Source organism: Chrysemys picta, chromosome 24 (genome assembly GCF_011386835.1).
Source record: "Chrysemys picta bellii isolate R12L10 chromosome 24, ASM1138683v2, whole genome shotgun sequence".
Lineage (NCBI taxonomy): Eukaryota > Metazoa > Chordata > Testudines > Emydidae > Chrysemys > Chrysemys picta.
Window position 1 is genome coordinate 106569 of NC_088814.1, and position 22150 is coordinate 128718.

At 44.6% G+C, this 22150-nt stretch overlaps 1 protein-coding gene across 10 annotated transcripts in view; it reads left to right on the forward strand.

Annotated features, from left to right (window-relative positions):
• Positions 1 to 9: 9 nt before the first annotated feature.
• The window catches only part of MPP3 (MAGUK p55 scaffold protein 3), an 84771-nt gene continuing 62630 nt past the window's right edge, over positions 10 to 22150 (forward strand). For 3 of the 10 annotated variants that reach the window (XM_065577420.1, XM_065577423.1, XM_065577425.1), the window contains exons 1-2: positions 6799 to 7065; positions 17553 to 17661. In XM_065577420.1, the coding sequence (XP_065433492.1) occupies positions 17637 to 17661 (25 nt within the window). In that variant the 5' untranslated portion in view covers positions 6799 to 7065; positions 17553 to 17636. Of the gene's footprint in view, positions 107 to 467; positions 784 to 2199; positions 2291 to 6797; positions 7066 to 17552; positions 17662 to 22150 lie in introns of those variants that run through there. The other 7 variants (XR_006172949.2, XR_006172950.2, XM_065577421.1 and 4 more) reach the window with 6 other exon arrangements.

Consider the following 22150-nt stretch of genomic DNA (forward strand, 5'->3'; position numbering starts at 1 on the left):
CCTATCAGCGAGCGCAGCTCCTGCTGTCTGGTCCCCTGCGGAGGAGGCAAGTCCAGATTCATGAAGCCAGGACCAGGGAAGAGAGCGCCAGCAGCAGAGAATCCGGGTAGGGTTGAGCCGGGGCTTCCCCCACGCTGGTTCTCACAGGGAGACGCGGGGGCAGTAACGTGGGGTAGGGGCAGAGAAGAATTTCTGACCCCCCATTGGCTGGGTTGATTCTCGGGGATTTAGTCTGTGGGGTGTGAATCCATTCTGGTTGGGATGGAGGAATAGGCACTGCCAGAGACGAAAAGTACAATCCAATCTGGCGGCGAAACCCACACCAAGGGGCGATGTTTTTTGCAATTACACATTGTACAAAACACGGCAAACATCAGGCTAAGCGCCAGGGACACAGTGTAGCCTTTCCTGCTCTTATTGTAGGCAGGGCGCTAACTCGCGACACCGGCATCCAAATCTGTCTTTAGGTTTCAAAGCGGCTCCAGTCAAAGTCTAGCTCTGAACATCTTTAACCAAAATGAATTATTACCTACCTCATCTCATATCGCTGTAACAACCCGCTAGCAGAGTGCAATGAGTCATCCACTGAAAACTAGTCCTGCCCTCAGCACAAGGGACTTTACAGGGAACAAAATAAGATGGCTGGGCTCTTACACAAGAAAGGAATCTGAACAAGCGAATCCTCTCAGCCAACATTTAAATTTTTTTACAAGGCAAAGTTCAGCACATCAGGCGTTAGAGGCTCCTGCTTATGGCTCAAGTGGAAAAGTGACTGTTCAGGAGGTAAGACTGAAGTGTGCAGAAAAGAACTCCCAAGCAGCTTCAAATGGTTTCAAAACACCTTCACTACCTTCCTCAAGGATGAAAAGATCTGAGATCAGAAACAACTGGGCCTAAATCAATTACAAGCTATCACAATGTAGCTTAGCTATTTTCCATCTCACTTTTGATGAATATAGATACTGTTTGTCAGAAATATTATATTACCAAGAGCCCGATTCAAATACTAAGATTAGTAACACTTGATTGGATGAATAATTTCAATATCTAATTTTCAGCAAATATTTTCTAAATCAGTTACTGACAAATTAATTTTTAATTATAATTAATAGCTGCTTTTTGTTGAATATTCAGAATGGGAAATAAAGTGGCTATTTTAATCTGCTTGGAGTTAAATATCAGTATTTTCACCCCATCCTGATGGGGATCCAAGTATTTTTCTGTTACTTCTATTTCTGACCTAGGCACAACAGAGATTCCTTTCAATCCAAATTAAGCTATTAGTTTTTGGAGTAAATATGAGCGGCAAATATTAGCTGAATAATCAATTTTAATTCTGAGTAACAACATTCCCCCAGCAACTGGAATAACCTGCTTCATACAAATATTTTCCTTCTCCAGGGATCTCTGTGAGCTTGGGAAAAGAACGGCTTTTCCTTGAGAATAGAAATTAGACATTCTGAATACAGCAATAGCACCTTTAATAGCTTTGTCAACATCTCCGATAATAAAGCCTTCTCCTTTATCTCTCTAATTATTGCTTTTCTAGCAGTATTTATTTGACAGAAAACATTTTCCTGTCTCTTCAGGCAAATGTATCACCCCTCCAAACAGAGTCTGAATACTAGAACAGGGAGGCTGTAACAGAAGCAAGAACTTCCCCCTTTCTGATCTTACTGTATGGAAAATGATAAATTTTCGTGGCTTTATCTGTGATTTGAATATAAAACAACACACTGAATATAAATGTATTTGTCCATCATTGGAAGACCCAGAAGTTTAAATCTAGTATAGGCAGCCTTTTACCCAGGACTCTGACTATAGATACTTCAAGTCAAACAGATGGTGACCAAAAATAATTAACAGCTAACAGGAACTCAGCAGCTTTTGTCAAATGACATTTCTAGCAGAGGGAAAGTGTTTACATTCTTTCACCAGCTCCCCCTCCCTTCTCCAACGAATATTTAATGTATACACCGCGGAACGGTTCCAACAGGAAGGAACGAGAGAAACCCACCCTAGAATACATTATAGCGGTCATTCTCATGGACTATAGGAGACCTGGGTCCAAATCACTGCTCCACATTAAGCAGAGAGAGAATTTGAACCTGGGTCTCCCACATGCCAGGTGATGCTCTAACCATGGGTTACTGAGTTTAGGGGGGGCAGCAGCATTATCACCACCTCTCTTTTCACCAGAGTCGGGACTGGGGAACACCTCGTTCGTGAATCCTGCTGAGGTGAAGGCAGGAGTCCGGCACGGCGCACGTTCTCTCCATGCCCTGCAGGTGTCAGTATCAAGGGATGTTAATCTGGTACTGTTTTAGCAGAACTTCAAATTAACAGAATAGTATGCACAAGCCTCTTATTACTACAGCTACTAGCATTATTGTAACACGTGCCAATGGTGACGCCTATCATTAGAAATACATCCGGTTTCCACAAAGGGAACAGCTCTGTCCTGTCCTCCCTAGTAACACTAGTTCTCTGAGCGGCATCTAATCGAGGGGAGTCTCATTGCCTAGAGACATTTCTCGTCTGCAAGGGGAAAACGTGCAAACTATCTAACAGGCACAGAACACATTTCCTAATTACTGTTCTGTTGCGAGTCAATCAATCTATTTCTGAAGTCTTAAAGGGGATGGATGTAACCAGGAAGTCCCGTTGGGGGCTTTTATTTGAGGAGTGGGAAAGGCATCCCTAACCTTATCAGTAAGAACAAAGTTATTTTAGTTCTACCCTAGTTAACAGCAAATGCAAACCCAACACATTTAAACATTTACCTAGAACAGAGTTGACAAATGCAGTAGTCTTAGAGGTATGTTTCAAACTATTTAAGAATTTTGACATATTTAGTAAACGATTGTACTTACATACAAGCATGAGGGTGGGTTCTTTGACAGAGGATGGCTTCGTAAGGAATGAAAGGGATGATCAAACTTAGAGATAGCGAACACACTACCATAGACGTGTTTGATTTTTGGTTACTAATTGCTACCCAACCAAGAGAGTGTCAGACACTCCATGTAAAGACTTTATTCAGTGGTGTCCAACCTATGCAATGATGGGATAACTTTTGACTGTAGAAAACCGGTATTCGGTTGTGAACTGGAATTGGCCTCCCATAGCTGCACCTTGTGATTTTTAACCCTAAAGTGTTTAAATCAGCCCCAGCAGGGTCTGCCGTCTCCGGCAGCAGAGTTAGGAGCTCTCGGCTGCTGCTCTCAGTTCTTTCCAGGAGCTCAGTAGCGCCCTACTGGCCACCTGGGGCATTGCAAGGCAGGGAGGAGAGTAGCTCTAGTCTGGTTAAACCATTGCCTGGTTCCTTGCGGAGCTGATGGATGGGTGCTGAACCTAGAGGACCTCCTAGCAAAAGACTCCTCATTCTCTTCCGCACAGCGCTTCAGGGTAACCCAGCAGAGGATAACTGGAGAACTAACCACCATTTACAGCTCCCCCGTTCTCTGTCCCAGGCCAACTTAGAGCTGCCTCCAGACTGCTCTGACATGAGCCAGATAGCGACCATTCCCTTCATAGCATACACTAGTCAAGGAGAACTGGAAGCATTACACTCTAGCTGTTTTATTTATGCCCCCCTCCAATATGCCCCCTGTATCAGAAGCCCTAGAGATGTAGGGGTCAGCTATGGTGGTTGTATATCCACCAAGGACTCCTCAGCACATTTCCAGAAGAGTCTTTGTATCTTGTAAGAGGAGCAAAAAGGGCACACACACAATGTAATCAGCAAAGGCAGATTTTAGTGCTTTGTCAGTGGCCAAGTTATGGGCAGTCTTGCCTAATGGTTGGTGCAAGAATTTAGGCTGCTAGTTAGAACTGGTTCAGGAGCACAACTAAAAATTAAAAAGCAACAGAGGGTCCTGTGGCACCTTTAAGACTAACACACTGAATATAAATGTATTTGTCCATCTGTTAGTCTTAAAGGTGCCATAGGATCCTCTGTTGCTTTTTACAGATTCAGACTAACATGGCTACCCCTCTGAAACTAGAAGTTATAGTCAGGAGATAGGGCATGTCTTCACTACCCGCCGGATCGGCGGGTAGCAATCACAATCTAGTGAAGACGCGATAAAAATCGATCCCTGATCGCTCTGCCATCAACTCCGGAAATCCACCACAGCAAGAGGTGGAAGCGGAGTCGACGGCAGCGGTCGACTCACCGCCCTCCTCACAGCCAGGTAAGCTGACCTAAAATACGCAGCTTCAGCTACGCTATTCACATAGCTGGAGTTGCGTATCTTAGGTCAACCCCCCATAGCATAGACCTAGCCTTAGAGACCAAAGCCTAATCTGAAGGGTTAGCCTGACTCACAGGAGGCATAGCTGGGGGTCCGAGACAGAAACACAAGCCTAAGCCAAAGGGTTACCTGCAGTCACAGTCAGAAAGTAGAGCCACACTCTGAGCCAGACATCAGGAAGGCACTGCGGGCTAGAGACAGTAGCATAGGGAAAAGACCAAACACAGCTGTAGTTTTGAATACATTAAGTAGTCACTAGACAAGGAGTAGGCAACCTACTAGCACATATGCCAAAGGCTTCAGTGGTACTCACACTGTCTGGGTCCTGGTCAGGGGGATTCTGCATTTAAATTTAATTTTAAATGAAGCTTCTTAAACATTAAAAAAACATTACTTTACATACAACAATAGTTTAATTATATATTATAGACTTACAGAAAGAGACCTTCTAAAAACATTAAAATGTATTACTGGCATACAAAACCTTAAATTAGAGTGATTCAATGCAGGCACAGCACTTCTGAAAAGTTGCCAGCCCCTGCACTAGGCTGTAGCTGCTACTGAGTTTAAGTATCAGGCTGCAGACTCCTGCAGCCAATCAGACGGTGCAATAAATTAGATTGCTTCTATCAGGGCCAGCTGCACTTATTGGGTTGTCAGGAGGCTGGCTTTACTGCAGGCTGGCCCCTGATACTCTTTAACCTTTTCAGGCTGTAAGATTGGCCACCACTGCTTTAAATCACATTAGTCTTTATAACAGAACCAACCCAATTGAGGATGTGGCACAAGGCCTTTGACTGGTTTGGTTTTATAGGGAGGTTTCCTCCCAGAAACTGAAATTCTTAATTTCCCTCCCCATTTGGGGGACTATGGAGGACTGGAGCACTTTCCAGAAAGCTATCATTTCTTTTTGGTAAAAGGAAAACCCACTATTTACTCTCGGATGAAGAAGGATATTTATGGAAGACTAAATGGCCTATAAAAGGGAAACCAGCTCAGCTCATATGGTGGAGATTCCCTCTTTATGTACAGAAATAGACTGTTCTTCTGAGTGAGGGGCTCACAGAAACAATGTCAGACTTATTTATTTTAATAAAACCAGAACTAATTAATGGAATGATCTTTTGTCCCTTCAAATTCTTTAAGTTGTTGGGCTATTTTATTGCGAAAGTGTGCTGACCACATAAAACGTTCTAAGTCTGTGAATCTTGTTGACTCGTGGCTTATTTTACATCTACCCAGACGTGAACAATATACATTAACAAGAGCCACTTTAAAATGATGCCAGATATTACCCAGAGATGAATGACTGATAGCTATAGAAAATTATGAAGTCTTTAAAACAAATATACAAAAACAAGGGTAGAAAAAGTGCAAGCCACCCAGTGTTGCAAGAAATTCAAATTGGATAATTGTTCCCAAATCTCTTTAAAAACTAATATCAGGGCCAAAATCTTGCTTGCTTTTCTCTCACCAGTAGTCCCATTAACTTTATTGGGTCACTTTGTGTGGATAAGGCAAGCAGGATTTTGCCCATGGTATTTTTAAATGGTTTCAATAGTAAAACTATGTAAAGAGGAAAACAAGTATAATGGCAGAGTCCTTCACACCTAGAACACTGCCATAAATATACAGGTATCTTGAATATTTCAAAGGAGCAAATAGCTAGCCTTTCTGTATTACCTCAACAGAAAATCATTCCCCTGAACTCAGACTAAATTTTGGAAGGAGTGAGACTAGATTTTGCAGCTGGGGATGAAAGGACCAAACAAGGCTTTGTCACATTTCCAGCTCCAGGATTCTGGGCAGGCTTATGAGTTGATGCAGTTCCCAATTTAAATAAGAACAGCCCTGGAGGCTTCTCTAACATGGTGACTCTCCAAACCCAGAGGAGCAGGCAGCCAGTGTGAGTTCCCCACCTTTCCAGGGGCAGTAGGGCTCAGACTTCTGGCTTCAGCCCTGGGGTGGTGGGTGGCAGGCTCCGGCCATGGGGCTTTGGGCTCTGACCCTGGGCTCACCCCCTCCCACACCCATTGCCTTCTAAAGTGTAACCACAACAAAAATAATTTTAAGTCAAAATTTTCTAATGAGAAAAGTGCATATTGTCTCCATTCATGTTTTCCACAGTCACCTTCAGAAAGAGCCTAGGCCTGGAAAATTTCCTGCAGAAAGCTGAATGTTTTGGGAAGTTTTGAACCACCAAACAACAATTCCAAGGGAAAACCAGAGAGAAATGTAAACATTATTATAATCCCATTGTACCCCCAGGGACTCCATGCTGAAGGGATCCCTTATATCTGAACACTGAACAGACTGAAAGCCTGCATTGTTAGTGGCCTACATTCACCCATGGCTCCAAGAGGTGAAAGCCGGGTAGTTCACTCACAGACCCAGGTTCTTAGCTCTGCCCTGTTTCCCTGGGGAAGGGAGGCGGCGGGTTCTGTGCCCGCCGGATGGCGCTGTGGGCTGGCACCATTTCCTACAGGAACCCCGGGGCATGCCCTGAGGCCGCACATCTGGGCGGGGCTGGCGCCCCCCTTCTCCCCCGCTGCGGCTTGTGTTCTCCTTTAACCCGCGCAGCCACACAAAGGGACTGGGGGAAGCCAGCTTCCCAGCCCACCCCCCCGGAGCCAGGGCAGGGATGGAGGCGGTGCGTGCAGCTCCGGGGCTCTAGGGGCGCATGAGCGCGGCGCGCACCGGGCTAGAGGGACGCAGACACCGGGGATCTGCTCCTCTCGCCGCGGGAGGCAGCCCGCCGCCTGAGCACGGAGTCCCGGCCCCCGCCGCCAGGCAGCTCCGGGTCCCGCAGGTAACAACCCCGGGCGGTGCGGCTGCGGCTGCATGTCCCTGTGACCGCGGCAGTAGCGCGCTCCGCTCCGCTCCGCCAGTCCCCAGCAAAGGCATCGGGGGAGGAATTCCGTGGGGCTGGGCCGGGCCGCTCCCTATGCCCCGCTCGGGGAGGCTGGCTCCCGCTTGGCCCTCGCTCCACCTGCAAGCTCCGGATGCTGCAAGGACAGATGCCGGGGAGCTCGGAGGGAGGATGGGCACGTGGCGGGGGGACATCCCTGGACCTGAGCGATTGCACGGAGGGGCTCTGGCTTCTCGCTGGGGGAGGGTTGTGATGGTTCTCGCCTATGCCACGTCTTGGGGGCATTTCTGCTGCCTCAGGGCAGGAGCATGACATCGGGCCAGGCGAGGCCAGTGCAAAGCTCACCCTCACTCAGATTGGTAAACAGGGTCTGGTATGAATGCAGCGAGCAGCTCTCCATACCGAGGGCCGACTTAATCTGCCCAAAGAGCTGAGGAATTCAGCAAGTGAAAACAAAGATGGAGCGTCCAGGCCAAGTGGGCTGGATTTTTTACTCTTGTTTATTTTAAACCAGCCGGTGGACATCCTCAGCTACAAGGAGGCAGCAGAAACGTGCTTGTGCTGAGATGAAAGGAAAGAAGTGGCAATACCAGTCCGTTTAATTCATAATCCGCTTTCCACAGAGACTGCAAGAGGCTGAGCTAATTACAATATAATTGAAGGGTTAAAATTATAGAGGGTGCCTGCATTAAGGGGAAATTATTTAGATTCTGCTAAACATAAACTGAGCAGTTCAGGTTAGTGTTAGACGATCTTAAAGACTCAAGCCCTGTTTGACAGGTGTCAGATTTTATAACACTAGGTGCTTGGTTTCTTGCAATTTCACTTCTTTTATGTGTTTATATATCTTTTGAGTTATCTGGTTTATTGGCTATTTTAAGACACCTGTCACTGTGGTATTTAAGCACCAAACAAGGCATCACATTATATAACTGCACTCTGGGGTTTTGAATAGTTACATTTTTTTTCAGTGCTCAACGGACTTCTTGCTTAATATAACAGTAACTCAGACACAAATTTTTTTTGATTTCATTACACTGTAAAATACTATACTTAAATCCCATAATTAAGTAAAAGGTTATGTAAGCCATGCTTTGAATTTTCTAGGTAGACAAAAGTATAATGTCTCCAAGAAACTGAAGTCCTGCTTAACAGCAGACAGCAATGAAGTTTCCAACACCCAAAATGTTATAATTCATATGCCTTTCCTGACCTGTTATAGGTAATGATTTCTGGAAAGATGTGTAAATGCAATTGTTTTTTAAAAACAGTCTATCTTGGAAAATATGCCCACTATACTGATGCTTCATTCCATGTTAAGCCACAAACCAAGTTTGGAAACTATATAAACATATTTCAGCATGGTAGCCATGTTAGTCTGTATCAACAAAAACAACAAGGAGTCCTTTTGGCACCTTAGAGACTGAGGCTAGATCTACACTGGGGGGGATCGATTTAAGATACGCAAATTCAGCTACGCGAATAGCGTAGCTGAATTCGATGTATCCGAGCCGACTTACCCCACTGCGAGGACGGTGGCAAATCGACCGCCGTGGCTCCCCCGTTGACGGCGCTTACTCCTACCTGCGCTGGTGGACTATGCGCGTCAATTCGGGGATCGATGTCGCGTCCTGACGAGACGCGATCATTCGATCCCTGAGAGATCGATTTCTACCCGCCGATCCTAACACATTTATTTGGGCATAAGCTTTCATGGGTTAGAACCCACTTCATCAGACGCATGGAGTGGAAAATACAGGAGCAGATATAAATACATGAAAAGATGTGAGTTGCCTTACCAAGTGTGAGGTCATTCTAACTAGACAATTCAATTACTAGAGCTAAACCAATTTCTAATACAGCTCAGCCATCCAATGTGGACAGACCAAACAATGTTGGAATCCTATTTAAAGATTAGAGGCCATGAAGCTGGTCAAACCCTCTACCCTAATAATAACTGAGCAGGAATAAGCTTAAAAATGAATTAGGGTTTTGGAGAGTGCCCAGTCTGAGCGGAAGAGTGCATCTCAGTGAGTTTATGCCTTCAGTGTTGAAATGATACACTCTGTATTGTAATTTGCATGCTCAACACTAAGTTTTGCCTAAATTTATTAGTCACCTAATAGGCATAGGACTGAACCTATTAGCTGGAAGCCAGTGTTAGGACAAGAAGGGCTCACCAGCAAAGCCCTGGGGGAGTGAAGTTGGATTGTTAGGTTATTGAACTGTAGTTGGGAGACCTTGCTATTTCTGCCAGACCTGGTTTCCCAGGTCCAGGCTGAAATTTCTGATCAGAACAAGTGAGACCCACCCACACCGGAATACTGCAGCTAATTGCCCAGGGGTTAGGGTACTCACATGGGATGTGGGAGCTCCTGATTCTGTCTCTGTCTGATTCAGACCATAGACTTGAACCTCAGCCTCCCATGTCAGGTGGGCGTACCATGGATTTATTTATTATCTGTCCCTTTCCTAATTGTTCCTAACATTCTGTTAGTTTTATTGACTGCTACTGCACATTGAGCAGATGTTCTCAGAGTGATCCACAATGGCTCCAAGATCTCTTCCTTGAGTGGTAATAGCTAATTTAGACCCATCATTTTGTATGTATAGTTGGGATTATGTTTTCCAATATGCATTACTTTGCATTTATTGACATTGAATGTCATCAGCCATTTTGTTGCCCAGTTACTCAGTTTTGTGAGATCCCTTTGTAACTCTTTGCAGTCAGTTAGGACTTAACTCTCTTCAGTAATTTTATATTGTCTGCAAACTTTGCCACCTCACTGTATACCCCTTTTTCTAGATCAGTTATGAATATGTTGGACACCACAAGTCTCAGTACAAATCTCTGGAGGACACCCCTATTTACTTCTCTCCATTCTGAAAACTGACCATTTATTCCCACCCTTTGTTTCCTATCATTTAACCAGTTACCAATCCATGAGAAGACCTTCCCTTTCATCCCATGACAGTTTCCTTTAATAGCCTTTGGTTAGGGACCTTGTCAAAGGCTTTCTGAAAATCCAAGTGCACTATATCCACTGGATCATCCTTGTCCACATGCTTGTTGACCCCCTCAACGAATTCCAATAAATTGGTAAGGCATGATTTCTCTTTACAAGAGCTGTGTTGACTCTTCCCCCAACAAACTGTGTTCATCTATGTGTCAATCATTCCGTTCTTTACTATAGTTTAAATCAATTTGTCTGATACTGAAGTTAGGCTTACCAGTCTGCAATTGCCAGGTTGACCTCTGGAGTTTTTTTTTAAATTGGCATCACATTAGCTATCCTTCAGTCAACTGGTACAGAAGCTGATTTAGGTGATAGGTTACATGCCACAGTTAGTAGTTCTGCAATTTCATATTTGTGCAAATACCATCTAGTCCTGGTGACTTATTACTGTTTAGTTAATAGAATCATAGAATATCAGGGTTGGAAGGGACCTCAGGAGGTCATCTAGTCCAACCCCTTGCTCAAAGCAAGACCAACCCCAACTAAATCATCCCAGCCAGGGCTTTGTCAAGCCGGGCCTTAAAAACCTCTAAGGATGGAGATTCCACCACCTCCCTCGGTAATCCATTCCAGTGCTTCACCACCCTCCTAGTGAAATAGTTTTTCCTAATATCCAACCTAGACCTCCCCCACTGCAATTTAAGACCATTGCTCCTTGTTCTGTTATCTGCCACCACTGAGAACAGCCGAGCTCCATCCTCTTTGGAACCCCCCTTCAGGTAGTTTGAAGGCTGCAATCAAATTCCCCCCCCCCCACTCTTCTTTTCTGCAGACTAAATAAGCCCAGTTCCCTCAGCTTCTCCTCAAATCATGTGCCCCAGCCCCCTAATCATTTTCTTTGCCCTCTGCTGGACTCTCTCCAATTTGTCCACATCCTTTCTGTAGTGGGAGACCCAAAACTGGACGCAATACTCCAGATGTGGCCTCACCAGTGCCGAATAGAGGGGAATAATCACTTCCCTCGATCTGCTGGCAATGCTCCTATTAATACAGCCCAATATGCCATTAGCCTTCTTGGCAACAAGGGCACACTGCTGACTCATATCTAGTTTCTCATCCACTGTAATCCCCAGGTCCTTTTCTGCAGAACTGCTGCTTAGCCAGTCGGTCCCCAGCCTGTAGTAGTGCATGGGATTCTTCCATCCTAAGTACAGGACTCTGCACTTGTCCTTATTGAACCTCATCAGATTTCTTTTGGCCCAATCCTCTAATTTGTCTAGGTCACTCTGGACCCTAACCCTACCCTCCAGCATATCTACCTCTCCCCCCAGGTTAGTGTCATCCGCGAACTTGCTGAGGGTGCAATCCATCCCATCATCCAGATCATTAATGAAGATGTTGAACAAAACCGGCCCCAGGACCAACCCCTGGGACACTCTGCTTGATACTGGCTGCCAACTAGACATTGAGCCGTTTATCACTACCTGTTGAGCTCGACCATCTAGCCAGCTTTCTATTCACCTTATAGTCCATTCAGCCAATCCATACTTCTTTAACTTGCTGATAAATTTATCAGTTTGTTCCGAAACCTCCTCTGTTGACACCTAAATCTGGGACAATTCCTCAGATTCGTCACCTAAAAAGAATGACTCAGGTGTGGGAATCCTCCTCCCATCGTCTGCAGTGACGACCGATGCAAAGAATTTGTTTAGCTTCTCTGCAATGGCCTTGTCTTCCTTGAGTGCTCCTTTAGTACTTTGATCATCCATTGGCCCCAGTGATTGTTTGGCAGGCTTTCTGCTTCTGATGTACTTAACAAAAATTTGCTGTTAGTTTTTGAGACTTTTGCTCTTCAAATTATTTTGTGGCCTGTATAATTATACTTGACTTGTCAGAGTTTATGCTCCTTTCTATTTTCCTCAGTAGGATTTGCCTTCCAATTTTTAAAGGATGCCTTTTTGCTGCTAATGGCTTCTTTTACTCTGTTGTTCAGCCATGGCGGCCTTTGTCCTCTTACTATTGTTTTTAATTTGGGGTGTACATTTAATTTGAGCCTCTATTATGATGCTTTAAAAAAGTTTCCCTGCCGCTTGCAAGCTTTTCACTCTTGTGTTCCCTTTAATTTCCATTTAGTTAGCGTCTTCATTTTTGTGTAATTCACCTTTCTGAGGTTAAATGCCACTGTGGTGGTTTTCACCCTCCTCTCCAGCTGTTAAATTTAATTTTATTATGGTCATTATTACTGAGTGGTTCAGCTGTATTCACCTTTTGGACTAGATCCTGTGCTCCACTTAGGACTACATCATGAATTGCCTCTCCCCTTTGTGGGTTCCAGGACTGTCTGCTCCAAGAAGAGCAGTCATTATTGGTGTTTCTCAAAAATCTTTGAGTGTTATAAAGTTTAGTCGTCTAAATCTAATTATACTGGCAATATCCGTGAGTAACAATAGCCACATACCCTGCTGCCTAAACTGGACATCCCAAACAAACAACTTCCTTACTATTAAAAAAAACCCAACCTGAAAGTCAGCAGACTCTGGCTAAAATGTAAACACTGCCCAGTAATTAACAATGGCAACTGACAGAACCTCAAACCATGGACTATGAAAATTGCTCAGTCAATGAATTACACTAGTGTACACAAATATAGAATTTAACTCCATATGTTCAATATTGCTTGAGCAGAAAAAGTGATTTGCTATATTACCAGTTCCTACAATAATCAGAGTTGAATTGAACTGATTTTATTTTGTTCAGCCCTCAAAATTCAAAAGATCTTGTAAATTTTTAGGTTCCGGATTACAGCAAAAGCAAACAAGTGTACCTTCATGATCTTTATATAAAACATTTTGAGTCAGTAGTTAGGGTAATGCTCAAAACATCCATTTTCTAATGTGGAGGTTAGAAGTTCTTTTTTTCATGTAGTTTGTGTGGTGGTTCTTAATAGGCACTCCGTATTTTAACTGATTTTATAGCTAATATTTACTAAAGTGTTATTGAAATCAGTTGTATGCAGTACTGTTGTAGCTGTGTGGGTCCCAGGAGAGTAGAGGGACAAAGCAGGTGAGATAATATCTTTTATTGGACCAACTTCTGTTGGTGAGAGAGATGAGCTTTCCAGTTTACACAGGTGAGCTCTGTATAAGCTGGAAAGCTCGTCTCTCTCACCAACAGAAGTTGGTCCAATAAAATATATTACTTTACACACTTTGTCTCATTGATAATTTTAATTTGTAAAGTACTCTTGGATAGATATGTACAAAATACAGTATATATTTTAACATGCTAATTTTTATACAGTATGTGACACTTTACTGATTTGGAGTGAAATTGATTAGCACCTCAACCACAGGCTCAAAATGTTCTGCAGCATGCCAAAGAGAAGAATCTGAAACTCAACAGGAAATAAATTCCAGATTTCACGGAATGAGTAGAACACACACTCAGCAACTGTACAAATGAAGACTCCAAAACAAAGAAACCTCAAAGATTCATGGGCATGTTAATCTAAGCATATTGATCCCAAATTTGTTACAGCTAAGTGCTCCACTCACAATGCCGAGTGAGGATAGTTCAGAATGACAAAAAGATGATTGGCAAAACAAGAGCTTTTGGGAATGAAAATAACTTGTTACAGTCACATCTTCACTCAAATACTCTGAGATCAGCAAAGAACCTATGGTCTCAGTTGATTTAAACTGACATGGGTAAGGGGCCTGTCCTGCAAGCAGCGTAGCAAGCAGGTGCCTGGAGCGGACAATGAAGAGGGGGGCGGCACGTCCGGCCGTTTGGCGGCAATTCGGCGGCGGGGCTGTCACTCCCTCTCGGAGCGAAGGACCTGCCGCCGAACTGCTGCTGTAGAATGAAGCGGCGGTAGAACTGCCGCCGATTGCGGCTTTTTTTTTTTCTTGCTTGGGGCGGCAAAAACACTAGAGCCGGCCCTGCCTGCAAGATCAAGCACTTGCTTCTAATGCACTGGCTCACCTAAAATAGAACTGTGCCCAGATTGAAAAGAAAAGCTAGCAATTTTTTTAGGTAGTGAGCTGTTTCATGAATGTTTATGGGAAAAATAAGGCTAGGTAGAAACCGATCATAAGCCATTATAAATCACAATACAGAAATTATTGCACAAAACGCTGCCTAGACTTAAAACAATTATCACTAAACTCCTTGTCCAATCTGAAATGTGGGACTGGAAAGGCCTTCTTAAATGAGACATGTTTTTAAAGGAATTTGAAGTAAAAACTCACACAACCCATTTCCAGAACAGTATTTGAGAAGCTAAAACAAGAAACACAAAATGCCTCAGCTGAGCCTTACAACAACCTCAGAGAATAAATTTAGATTGATGACCTACAGAAAAAGCGCAGTCACCTCCAATCATACTTTTCTGTGGGTACTGTAGAGATTAAATTGTTGCATTTGATGGATTTCTCTACAGATGACATTTCATAATACTTACAGCAGAAGGCTAGAATCAATATTTAGCATTGTAAGAATACCACAATGCGTATCACAATTCTTTATTAAATCACCAGTTCTGAAAATTATGGGTAGGGCAAAAAACTTGGTACCAACCTCTTGAACCAGACAGTTAAGCCTTAAGTCGTTACAAGCAGCAATATGCCAGCAAACTAAAACAGAAGAAATACTATAATGAGAATGCCAAACAGGGTATCATTACTGCAAGTGAAAGAGAAGGTTAAATTTAAAACTTGCTAAGGTAATACCTATATCATTTGGACCAAGATCATGCATCGTACCCAATTGTAACAATGAAAGTCTGCATCCCAATAAACAAAACATAACTTGGAGGAAACTCTTAGCATTCACTATTGATACTGTAAGAGGCAGGATATTGGGCCAGGCGGACTACTGGACAACATTAGAGCTCAATCCTGCAAGGTGCTGAGCGCTCTGGGCGTGATCCAGCAAAGTGCTTAAAGCATACTGTATGTTAAGCCTCAAGCACATGAATAGTCCCATTGACATTAATGAGACCACTTGGTTTTATCTAATACATAACCTTTGCCTGCATTAATGCTTAATTTGATATTGGAAAATGAGGAAGGTTATTCAAATGATTGTACTTTGATGGCTTGTTATTGGAGCTATGTAGAAAAAGGAAAGTTTAAAAAAGGATTAAATACAATATTTTCTAGGGATTTAAATAAAATAAATTGGCTTAACATAGCATGACAAACTTAATTATAAGGAACATTTTCCTCGTACAGTAATTCACCCTCTGCAGGGCATTATATACCGGTAATTAATCTGCAGAGCATAAAAACAAATGTAGGTATAAAAAAGCCCTAGTGCTTTCCCCCAGGTTAGTAGGGGGTATATCTAGTTTGTTTTAATAAAATAACCAGATTCAGTGCACTGAAGAAATGAGATTTTTTGCAAGTTATGTCATACATTTTCGTTATGATTATTTGTGACAATGTGCTCAGCCCTGTGCAAGGCACAGATATTGAGACCAGTCTCTACCCAAGAGAGTTTACAGTGTAGATTAGCAACAGAGGGTCCTGTGGCACCTTTGAGACTAACAGAAGTACTGGGAGCATAAGCTTTCCTGGGTAAGAACCTCACTTCTTCAGATGCAAGGGAGAAGTGAGGTTCTTACCCACGAAAGCTTATGCTCCCAGTACTTCTGTTAGTCTCAAAGGTGCCACAGGACCCTCTGTTGCTTTTTACAGATTCAGACTAACACGGCTACCCCTCTGATACTTGAGTGTAGATTAGGTTTGTTCAGACAATGCAGACCAAAGCAACAGCAGCAAGGAACTCCCAGGTCATGGGGGTGGGAGAGACTTATTTCTATTTTATTGAGCTACTGTTGGAATTTTGCAAAACTAACATGCTTCCTAGGGGATCTTATTTTTCTATAGTTGTAGTAGTTTCATGACTTTCTTTTTTTTCTCCCTTTGCTAAATTCGTAACTCTGACCCACAGTTCACCCATTGTTCATTAGTGTGACACTAACTGAATCCACTAACTACATGCAAGTGAAGTTGAATGAAGTTTTAGCCCTGTCTGTATTCATGAGCTTGAGAGAACTGAGATAAGTTTTCTTTGAACGGTAATACCCAGGTGGACTAATTAGACATTTCAAAGCAGAAAGGAATGCAAATGCAAATACTATTCTGAGATTAGTATCACAGAGAGTAAAGTCACTTCTGTAAAATCCTGGGGGAGCTGGACTTCACTAAACTGACAAATGCCACCAAGCAATAAGAAAATGAACTAGACCTCTACCCTGATATAACGCAACCTGATATAACGCGGTAAAGCAGTGCTCCGGCAGGGGGGTGGGAGGGCAGGGCTGCGCACTTCAGCGGATCAAAGCAAGTTCGATATAACGCGGTTTCACCTATAACACAGTAAGATTTTTTTGGCTCCCGAGGACAGTGTTATATCGGGGTAGAGGTGTATTTGAGGATGCACTCTTCATAAATAAAATTAAGATGAGAGGCAACAGGTTGAAACTACTTTCACATGACACTGGAATGAAAGAGGCAAGTTGGGGGAGGTAATATCTTTTATTGGACTAACTTCTGTTGGTGAGAGAGACAAGCTTTCCAGCTGCATACTGGAATGAAACTTTGTGACCTGTCTATAATGACTTTGCCAAATAAGACACGTAGTGTGCAAATAGTAAAGGATACAGGGCTTTTTTCTTAGCAACCTTTGTGTGCTGTTGCATATTTCTCTGCAAAGCATATTTCAATTAATTTACAAGAGTAAAGTACAAAGATTGTTTTGGAACCCCCAATCCATTTTCAACTCTCAATAATGGGTGTTTTGTCTTGAATGTGTGATCTCGAGGGGCAGAGTAACTGTTTGTTGCTATTTGAAATTGAGAAATTGTTCACTAGTAAAAGGGGAAGCATAATAGAGAAAAGAAATAATGGGTGTACAATGAAGTCGCACTGCTCTAACTTATGCTACCTTCTCATCTAAGAGCTAGAAATAATTGACTTTAATAAGAGTTGCACCTGGTTATGCCTGGACCCAACACTGTTCCTACAGAATGCAAAACTGATATATGATGGCAGCTCCCTCCTCCTGCTCCCACCGAGTGTTTAAGTCCCTTCTGGTCCTCCCCTCCTATATCATGCTCCTGTTGCCCCATCACCTCCTAGCCAGTTATCAGTTTTCCCCTCCTGTGGTTTTCCTGAAGTGCCTAAAATTGTGGACTAATAAGCAGAGGAGCTCGAACAGGCATGGAAATGGCTATTTTCTGGATTATGCAGCATCAAGAGCTGTGCAGCACCTTGGCAAAACAATGTTATGTTACCATTTGTACAGCCACATAACGGCATTGTGCATTGGACCCTGAACATAGTTAGCCTGAACAACCTACTAAAGAAGGATGCACTAAGATGAAAATGCTAGCATTACACAGGATAATAAAATATCTGTATGTCAGAGATACTCGACCTCAGACATTATCTTTGCTTATTTCAGGACTGTTTCTGAAGCGCAGTCCTGCAAGAAGAAAATCATTTTGGTTTAAGTTGAACATTTGTCTCTAGCATTAAGACAACAGCTATGCCAGTGCTATCAGAAGATTCAGGTAATTGGTCTGCATGCTTTCAATTTAAGAATGGCTGAAATCCTAGAATGTTCTCACACAAAAGACTATCTGTAATTTAATTTGTTAAATTAGAGTTGAGATTGTACAAATTCATTTCCCATCAATGCAAGTACTAAAAATCAAGGATATCCCAGTATGAGTGGGACTGGATAAAGAGACGGATTTCAGGAGGAACATAGTTTGGTGACACACCTGGAGTTCAGTAATGTAAGCTGGTGGCCAGGCTCCTATTGGACAAATATAGGCCTGTCCGCATGTAGCACTGTTCTCTATGCATGCACAATAAAGATCATTTTCGTACAGTTCTAATACTTTTTATGTCACTTCTTGCTACCCAGATAAATAGCACCTGTTAGGACAATATTAGCAGCGTCAGCTAATAGGAGCTGACAGATCATGGCATATCCATCCATCAGCTCAGTTGGTGCAGACTTCTAAAAGCATTATTTCATTAACTAGCATAATGGGTTTCAGGAAGGCAACATGCAAATGTCCGGTATGATATTTCTTTCCCCTTCCTGTGTCTCAGCTTACCTTTCTGCTATGGTACAGACCAGAGTTTAATCTTCAGAAATCTGTCTACATCCATTGTACAGAGTTAAATCAGATAGAAGGAGAGTGACAATCTCTAAAGGAAAATTGTTACTGAATCTCTGAATATATGAATGCATAAGTGTTTACTTATTACCCTTGAAACAACTGTGAACGTCAACTCCTTTAAAGATAAACACTCGCAGGGTTTTCCCCCTAAGTTTAATACTTGATACGATCACAAATTGAAAAGCACATATCTATGTACACTTTTCTAGGAGGATTTACCTTTCTGTCTGTGGAGTGGTGTCCAAACCCTTTGTAGGACACACAAGCTCCTCAAAGTCTGGGAAACAAGTGATAGCTCCACAGTCTCTTTCAAACTCCCTTTGAATCTCTGCAACAACGTCTGCAATTTGCACACCCTGCAGAAATTCTAATGTTCTCCTCCAGTGAAGTAAAGAAGCCTGCAGTCTGAATCTAAAACTGGCAAAAATCCCTGGACTTTAGTCCTTACAGCAAGCCAGCCTTGCGTTTGCACTGTTTCACCACTGAGTTTTCCATGGTTCCCATTCCTCCTCTTTATAAACTCCTCCCCCTCCCAATTAGTTCCACTCTCAGGGTACGTCTACACTACGAAATTAGTTCGAATTTATAGAAGCCGGTTTTATTGAAATCGGTTGTATACAGCCGATTGTGTGTGTCCACACAATAAAATGCTCTAGGTGCTCTAGTCGGCGGACCGCGTCCACAGTACAAGGCTAGCGTCGACTTCCAGAGCATTGCACTATGGGTAGCTATCCCACAGCTATCCCACAGTTCCCGCAGTCTCCGCCGCCCCTTTGAATTCTGGGTTGAGATCCCAATGCCCGGATGATGCAAAACAGTGTCGCGGGCGGTTCTGGGTACATGTCGTCAGGCCCCTCCCTCCCCCGTCACAGCAACGGCAGACAATAGATTCGCGCCTCTTTACCTGGGTTACCTGAGTTACCTGTGCAGACAACATGGAGCCCGCTCAGCTGAGCTCACCGTCACCATATGTCCTCTGGGTGTCGGCAGACGTGGGACTGCATTGCTGCACAGCAGCAGCTGCTAACTGCCTTTTGGCGGTAGACGGTGCAGTAGACTGGTAGCCTTCATCGGCGATCTGGGTGCTGGCAGCCGTGGGGCTTGCCTTTTGGCAGTAAATGGTGTATTACGACTATTAGCCGTCCTATTACAAGTCGGGTCATCGCACATTAGCAGAGTCTTCCCCGAGCAGCCGATTGTGCAATAGGCCTGAAGACCATCGTCATACGCCGCCCCGTATTTGCTGCCAAGCACCCAGAAAGATGCCGAGGGCTATCAGTCACGCTGCACCGTCGTCTTAAGATGTAAAAAATAGATTTGCTCTGTATTCATTTGCTTCCCCCTCCCTCCGTCAAATCAACGGCCTGCTAAGCCCAGGGTTTTCAGTTTAATCTTTGGGGGGAACATTCTGTGTGACAGTTGTTTGTGTTTCTCCCTGATGCACAGCCACCGTTCTTGATTTTAATTCCCTGTGCCTGTACGCCATGTCGTCACTCGGCCCCCCTCCCTCCTTCCCCTAGTCCGTCAGATACTACGTTTGCGCCACAGCTCAGAGAGCCGAGAAGCGGTTCGCGCCTTTTCTTTGAATTCTGGGTTGAGATCCCAATGCCCGGATGATGCAAAACAGTGTCGCGGGCGGTTCTGGGTACATGTCGTCAGGCCCCTCCCCCCTCGTCACAGCAACGCAGACAATAGATTCGCGCCTTTTTACCTGGGTTACCTGTGCAGACAACATATCACGGCAAGCATGGAGCCCGCTCAGCTCAGCTGAGCTCACCGTCACCATATGTCCTCTGGGTGCTGGCAGACGTGGGACTGCATTGCTACACAGCAGCAGCTGCTAACTGCCTTTTGGCGGTAGACGGTGTAGCATGAGTGATAGCCATGGGGCTGGCAGCCGTAGGGCTGCATTGCACCAGCCCCTTGCCAGGCGATGGTATATTATGACTGGTATCCGTCGTCATCGTATTGGTGTGGCTGTCAATCATGGCCACCTGGGCAGACATGCTACTGTTTCGATGATGATGGCTACCAGTCGTAATATACTATTTTCTGCCAATTGCCCAGTATTGTCTGCTAAGCACCCAGAAGAGGCCGAGGGCGATGCTGGGTGCTGGCGGACGTGGGGCTGGCAGACGTGGGGCTGCATTGCTACACAGCAGCAGCCCCTTGCCTTTTGGCAGATGATGGTATTTTATGATTGGTATCCGTCATCGTCGTACTGGTATGGCTGTCACTCATGCTGCACCGTCGGCTGCCACCTTAAGATGTAAAAAATAGATTTGTTCTGTATTCATATGCTTCCCCTTCCTCCGTGAAATCAATGGCCTGCTAAGCCCAGGGTTTTCATTTTAATCTTTGGGGGGACCATTCTGTGTGACAGTTGTTTGTGTTTCTCCCTGTTCCTGTACCTGTACGCCATGTCGTCACTCGGCCCTCCCTCCCTCCCGCCCTCCCTCCTTCTCCTGGTCCATCAGATACTACTTTCGCGCCTTTTTTCTGACCAGGCGCCATAGCTAGCACTGGGATCATGGAGCCCGCTCAGATCACCGCGGCAATTATGAGCACTATGAACACCACGCGCATTGTCCTGGAGTATATGCAGAGCCAGGACATGCCAAGGCGAAACCCGGACCAGGCGAGGAGGCGATTGCAGCGCGGCGACGAGAGTGATGAGGAAATTGACATGGACATAGACCTCTCACAAGGCACAGGCACCAGCAATGTGGAAATCATGGTGTCACTGGGGCAGGTTGATGCCGTGGAACGCCGATTCTGGGCCCGGGAAACAAGCACAGACTGGTGGGACCGCATCGTGCTGCAGGTATGGGACGATTCCCAGTGGCTGCGAAACTTTCGCATGCGTAAGGGCACTTTCATGGAACTTTGTGACTTGCTGTCCCCTGCCCTGAAACGCCAGGATACCAAGATGAGAGCAGCCCTCACAGTTGAGAAGCGAGTGGCGATAGCCCTGTGGAAGCTTGCAACGCCAGACAGCTACCGGTCAGTCGGGAATCAATTTGGAGTGGGCAAATCTACAGTGGGGGCTGCTGTGATCCAATTTGCCAGGGCAATGAAAGACCTGGTGATAGCAAGGGTAGTGACTCTGGGCAACGTGCAGTCAATAGTGGATGGTTTTGCTGAAATGGGATTCCCAAACTGTGGCGGGGCCATAGACGGAACCCATATCCCTATCTTGTCACCGGAGCACCAAGCCACCGACTACATAAACCGCAAGGGGTACTTTTCAATGCTGCTGCAAGCCCTGGTGGATCACAAGGGACGTTTCACCAACATCAACGTGGGATGGCCGGGAAAGGTACATGATGCTCGCGTCTTCAGGAACTCTGCTCTGTTTCGAAAGCTGGAGGAAGGGACTTTCTTCCCGGACCAGAAAGTGACCATTGGGGATGTTGAAATGCCTATCGTGATCCTTGGGGACCCAGCCTACCCCTTAATGCCATGGCTCATGAAGCCGTACACAGGCAGCCTGGACAGGAGTCAGGACCTGTTCAACTACAGGCTGAGCAAGTGCCGAATGGTGGTGGAATGTGCATTTGGACGTTTAAAAGCGCGCTGGCGCAGCTTACTGACTCGCTCAGACCTCAGCGAAAAGAATATCCCCATTGTTATTGCTACTTGCTGTGCGCTCCACAATATCTGTGAGAGTAAGGGGGAGACCTTTATGGCGGGGTGGGAGGTTGAGGCAACTCGCCTGGCCGCTGATTACGCGCAGCCAGACACCAGGGCGGTTAGAGGAGCACAGCAGGGCGCGGTGCGCATCAGAGAAGCTTTGAAAACGAGTTTTGTGACTGGCCAGGCTACTGTGTGAAACTTCTGTTTGTTTCTCCTTGATGAACCCTCCAAA